We start from the raw sequence: 6,000 nt of genomic DNA on the forward strand, positions 1-6,000 counted from the left end.
ATCATTTTTTTACTTTCTTCTAGTAGCAATATATGCTATAGAGATAATGATAAGCTTACAACAAACTTACATAGTGAGCATATTTAATACATAATATTAAATCAAGTTGGATCTTAAAATGTTAATTTATATGAAAAATTGCATACTTTTCTCAACTTTGTCCTCAACCTTTTTTATTCTCACCATTTATTTCCAACCTTCTAGAAAAATATGCAGTGTTCATCCCTCTTCACAGATTCCGTTTAATCTGTCTATTTACAGAGCGTAAAAATCCAAATTTACCATTCACTTTAAATAAATAAGGAAAGGGATAGTACAAAATAAAATAAAAATAATGAGCAAAATGATCCCCAAAAATGAAGAAAAACAAAGAGGCCCAAATTCCATATATCTTCTTCCTTTAGCCCACCGATCATTGGCAACTCCACCTCCATCCACCAACGCCGATGACTCCACCTTGTCCAACATTGTCACTTTTAGAACTGTTCAATTCAACACAATGAGAGGGCAGAGAAAACACTAAACAGATAATCTACTCAAAACTTGCCTCTAGGCTTCACCGATCAAAGTAAGGGGGTGTTTGTGCCTCATTATTTGTGAAGAATGTATTATGGAATAGTGATTGATATTGAAATGTATGGTTAAAAAAATGATTTTTTTTTACGTGTAATATTATTTTAATGAAGAATATGGAATTATAAATGAGTACTGTAAAAAAAAAATAATGTTGTATAATGATAGACAAACAAAGTCTAAGAAAATACCTAATGATTACTCACGTGAGACAAAAGTCCCAAATAACTTTGACGATGAGTCATTCCAAATAATTGAAAAATTTTGGCCATGATTGTACATAATTGTTATCAAAATATTATTGGAAGTGGACATAAGCCTTTTATACCCACACATTCTAACAAATATTTACTTTCCTGGCAAAATTAAATACCGAGAAAGTTGCCTCTTTTTAATAATAACATTTATTTCATGATTAAAATAAGTAATTTTTTAAAAGATTTCTATATCTATGTTGTTTGCATTATAATATCTATATCTATTTTGTTTTTAAAAGATTGAGAATAAAATATACAAATTTTTCTAATTTATATTTGTCTTTATTGCTGTTCCTTATTAAAAATAAATCTTCGCCCCATTTTGGTTTGGATAAAAATTGGTGAAATGTGTAATTGAAAAGTTGATGAAAGTGTTAGGTCTCGGCAAATTGTGTTGTTGAAAATGAGTTTGAGAAAAAAATGAATTTTAAGAAAAAGAAGCTAAATAGAAACTTCGTTACCAATATTATTAATATAGTTTTTAAGTCTCTTGTTTGAGCCCTATTATGTTGAAAAAAAATTAAAAATTGATTTAGAAATAGTTTTTTTTTTTTTAAGAATATGTGGTTAAAAAGTAGGAAAACGTTATGAATTTACATGTAAATTATGTTATTGTAAGAATGCATAGTTAAAAATAAGTTTGAAAAAAATGAATTTTGAAATAATGGAGCCAAATGGGGACTTATAATCTTTTCAACTACGCCCATTCACGTTAATTATTTCTCTTTTCCTTTGTGTTTGTGTAGATGTCCCTTAAAATTTTCTCTGTGAGACTCCTATGAGTCACACTCCGAATTTGATCAAATAAAGAATTGACAATTGGGTTGCAGCATATATCACAATCAAAAAAAGCTCCTTAAGAATATTTCTTACATGCTTGGGATAAAATTAGATCTTGAAAAATAAATGGTAGTATTAACTAACTTTACTTTTTACCTAATGATCCCTAATAGGCCTTAGATGGTCCCGAAAGGATGCACTTAAATAAAGCTCCAATTGTGAATTGTCTGCTGTGGTTTTTATAAAGATCCCTAATATTCAGACGACTCATTTGAGAACCTTTTCTTTTATATAATAATAAATAATAAATCTTCAAGTAACCTTTCCCTCACATATACGGCCTTGTACATAGTATATGTGTGTATATATTTGATCGTTTATTCTGCAATTATCAAGGAAACTTTCCTCTCTCTCTCTCCCTCTCTCTCTCTCTCTCTCTTAACCCGTAGTTTAAATGGAGAATAAAATGCAGGAAAAGAATAAGAAGATGAAAGTAAAGAAAGGGTGTCTTGCAGTTAGCGTTGGGCTAGAAGATGAAGATGGAGGTTACCAAAGATTTGTCATCCCAATATCATATCTGCACGACCCTTTGTTCAAGCAACTCCTTGACAAAGCTCGCGAAGTTTATGGGTATAATGCTACGGGCCCTCTTAAACTTCCATATTCAGTCGACCAATTTCTTCATATTCGGTGGCAGATTGAAAAGGAGGCTAATAGTCACAGCGCCAATTATTTTCCTCACCATCACCACCACCACCTTGCTTTATCCTTCCATTCATGTTAGATAGATTCGAATCTATAGCCAGAAATGAATTTATGTCGCCAACTTTCAGTTTAGTTAGTAATACTTAGATTCTTGTTGAAGTTGATGCAATATCTTCTTCTTTTTTTCATTTTTTTGTGTGTTACTGGTGTAAAGTGAAAATATAAGCAAAAAGTAAGATGAAAGTTATATATGAAATTGTGTATAAGGAATTTTCATCCAATTCTTGTTAAGAGATACTGAGAGAGTAGGTCAGATCGTACCATAATAAACATGAGTCGTACGCATTAATCTCAGATTGCACAGGCAACTGGATTCGCCTTCTGCTAAACATGATTCCTAATTAGTTGCGATCACACAGGGTGATTCCTTGCGATTGCAACACCCCATTCTATTTTGATTTCTGATTTCTTCTTATTTGCACCTTGAGTCCTTTTCTATGCTTCTTTTGAATCCTTCGTCTTTCGATTTTATTCAATTTGAACTATGTAATTATAAAAACCTAACCGGACCGGCTGGCTCAACGGGAAAAATCGAGAACCGTTTCATAATCTGGTTCAATTAAAACTTAAACACACTTAATTAAAAATCGGTAAAAAAAAAAAATAGGTGAATTTGGTTTATCCACTAAGTGGATGCCACGGAACTGGTTTCTACAGCTGGTTGGTGGTTTAAAATTATAGATTTATCAACATTCAGCCTCTTGAGACCTAGAAAGGTTGCTTACCCAATTGTTGGCCCACCCATTTATACAACAACATTTCGTGTGATTTTGTAGTCATAATTCGATGTAGGAATAAGAAAAGAGGAAATTACATCACAACAAGTATTTAAAGATATCAATTCTAAAACTATGTTTAAAGTATAATTGAACATAAATCAGGTTTTTAATCAAAATTAATATTATTCTACTCATCTCTCACTCTCACTCTTCAGCGCATCTTTTGGACATCCATTGGTTTTACCCCACAGATTTGTTGTATTGAAGCACAGTGGAGCCATCAATTGGTTGAGAGAAAGTCTAAATACGCGAAAGGATATTTTCAGAACATATCCTAAAATTTGGATCAATTGGTTGGTTAATTGGTTCAATTGATGGATTATCCATAGTATTATTGACCTCAATTGGATGTTGTTGGGTAAAATTCATCTTTTGGAATACATTTAGTCCATCAATTGAGCAATTACCTATTCTTGTAGAAACCGTTCGCGACTATGGAATTTTTTTATTCTCGAAATCAATGTGTGGGACTGTTTTTGATGAATCAAGACCATGAAATTGGTCACCTTGGTGAGGAGAATCAGCTGGTAGTGGTCCACGACCATGGGTGTTGCCGGAGTGGCAAGAATATGGATGGAGGCCTTTTGTTACTTGCGATTTTGAAGCCATATTTTGGTCCAATTTGTTTATTGTTTGGGCTAATGTTTGTAATGGATTTGTAGAGGTTGAAGAGGGGGAATTTATTGGTGGTGGATTCCAATGGCCACGGTAAGTGGAAGTTGGTATTTTGTAATGGATTTGTAGAGGTTGAAGAGTGGAGTTTTGGCGTTGGTGATTTACTTGGCTATTGGGTTTTTAGTGGTTGTGCGGTAGTGGCGGTTGTGGTAGAGTGTTATAGTGGTAGAATCTTGGGGATGATTCAATGTCCATAGGTAGTGATGGTGGCGGTGTGTAGGTCACAGTCGATTGAGTTTATGTGACTAAATATCTTGAATATGTGACCTATCAAAGTGCATGGGTCACATGTTAACGTGCATATGTCATAGTTCATAGATTTAATAGATTTGATTACAGGCCATTGGATCAGATCATGATCACATGTAACAGGATACATGTCAAAGTGCAGGGGCCATAGGTCACGAATTCAAAAGATTTGGTCACAGACCAAGGAGATTTGTTCACAGGCCATTGAATCAGGACATAGGTCACATGTCAAGTGCATAGGCCATAGGTCATGGATACAAGAGATTTGGTCATAGACCATTAGTTCAGGCCACATGCCACAGGTCCAAGAGATTTGGCCACACACATATCATTGGATCAGGTCACAAATCGTATGTCAAAGTGCATAGGTCACATGTTACAAATTCAATGGATCTTATCACAAGCCATTAATTTCTCTGACCTCAATTATTTGAGTTGGTCGCAAATTCATTTAACCAAATTTTTACAATGAGAATTGAAATTATTTGCCCTTGTAAGTATTTTGTAAATTACACAAGTCGATGCTCTAACGATCGCTATATTTTTCCCTCTATCTTTACTATCTGAGCCGAGATGCTCTGCTCATCCCTGAAGAAGTCATCGGTGAGTGGATGTCGATGACTAGTGCGTGAGGATGGATAGGGTAGGTGTGGGTTCTGACCTAGCGATGCTCATGTTCATCCTGAAGAAGTCATTAGTAGATAGATGCCGATGACTGGTACACGAGGATGGGTGGGATAGGTGTGGGTAAATTAATTTAATTTGATAATATTATTATCTAAAATTAAAATAGAATTAACACCTAACTTTTACATTTTTAAAACTTAATGTCTGAAAATTGATTTAACGCATTCTTAAAGCTTGACTTGTGGTTTTCCCCATCAGAAAAAGCAATCCTTTTGGTAGTAATCAAATCAAAGTCAAATTTTGATTTTTCAGTCATTTATGAGAGTGAGGAGATTGAAGCAATCACCATACATAGTGGGGTTCAACTTCTAGAAATCACAGTTAAGAGACGGGTGAAAATAAATGAAAAGGTTCCTTTCACAGATGAGGAGTAAGTGGATAAATCCGAACAGCTAGATAAAGTAGTTTCATATCAAGAGTCAGAAAATCTACCGGTTAAGACAGCTGCTCCTATCAAACCTTACGTGCCTCATGTCCCATTTCCACAGAGATTGCAAAAGAGGAAGCTGGAAGAACAATTTGCAAAGTTTTTGGATATTTTCAGGAAGTTTTATGTTAATATCCCATTGACTTAAATTTTATCTCAAATACCAAACTATGCAAAATTTTTGAAGGAGGTCTTATGAAAAAAAGAGAAAGTTTACATATTTTGAGATCATCAAGTTAAATGAAGAGTGTAGTGCCATATTGCGGAACAAATTACCTCCTAAACTACAATATCCAGAGAGTCTCAAAATACCTTGCTCAATAGGAAAAGATTTGAATTTTAATTGCTTATGTGACTCAGGAACGAGTATAAACCTAATGCATTTTTTTGTATACAGGAACTTAGGTTTGGAAAAGTTGAAAGACACATCCATCTCACTTCAATTAGTGGACATATCAATCAAATACCCATGAGGAGTAGTTGAGAACGTGCTCATTAAAGTAGGCAAATTCATATTCCAAGTTGATTTTGTAGTCCTAGATATAGAGGGGACATGGGATGCAGCATTACTTATCTTGGGAAATCTTGTCTATCAACAAGCCAAGCTATCATGGACTTTGAAAGTGGCGAACTGACATTGAGAGTGGATGATCAACAAAAGAAGTTCAAGATCTAAACTATTATCAAGAATCTAGTACATGGAAAGATCAACAAAAAGGCTAAGGAAAAATGCAAGTATATTGCTGAGATAGTGCAACAAGGATCTAAAGCCTAAAAGTTTAGGGGGCCTTGGACGAGAGGGGAATGG

At 34.2% G+C, this 6,000-nt stretch overlaps 1 protein-coding gene across 1 annotated transcript; it reads left to right on the forward strand.

The window, feature by feature from the left end:
• Nucleotides 1-1,985: 1,985 nt before the first annotated feature.
• Nucleotides 1,986-2,596, forward strand: LOC111365859 (auxin-responsive protein SAUR32-like). The gene has a single exon (XM_022986365.1). It carries the CDS (start codon nt 2,065-2,067, stop codon nt 2,392-2,394), a length of 330 nt encoding a protein of 109 aa, XP_022842133.1. The 5' UTR covers nt 1,986-2,064; the 3' UTR covers nt 2,395-2,596.
• Nucleotides 2,597-6,000: the final 3,404 nt, after the last annotated feature.

This window comes from Olea europaea, chromosome 17 (assembly GCF_002742605.1).
Source record: "Olea europaea var. sylvestris chromosome 17, O_europaea_v1, whole genome shotgun sequence".
Taxonomy (NCBI): Eukaryota; Viridiplantae; Streptophyta; class Magnoliopsida; order Lamiales; family Oleaceae; genus Olea; species Olea europaea.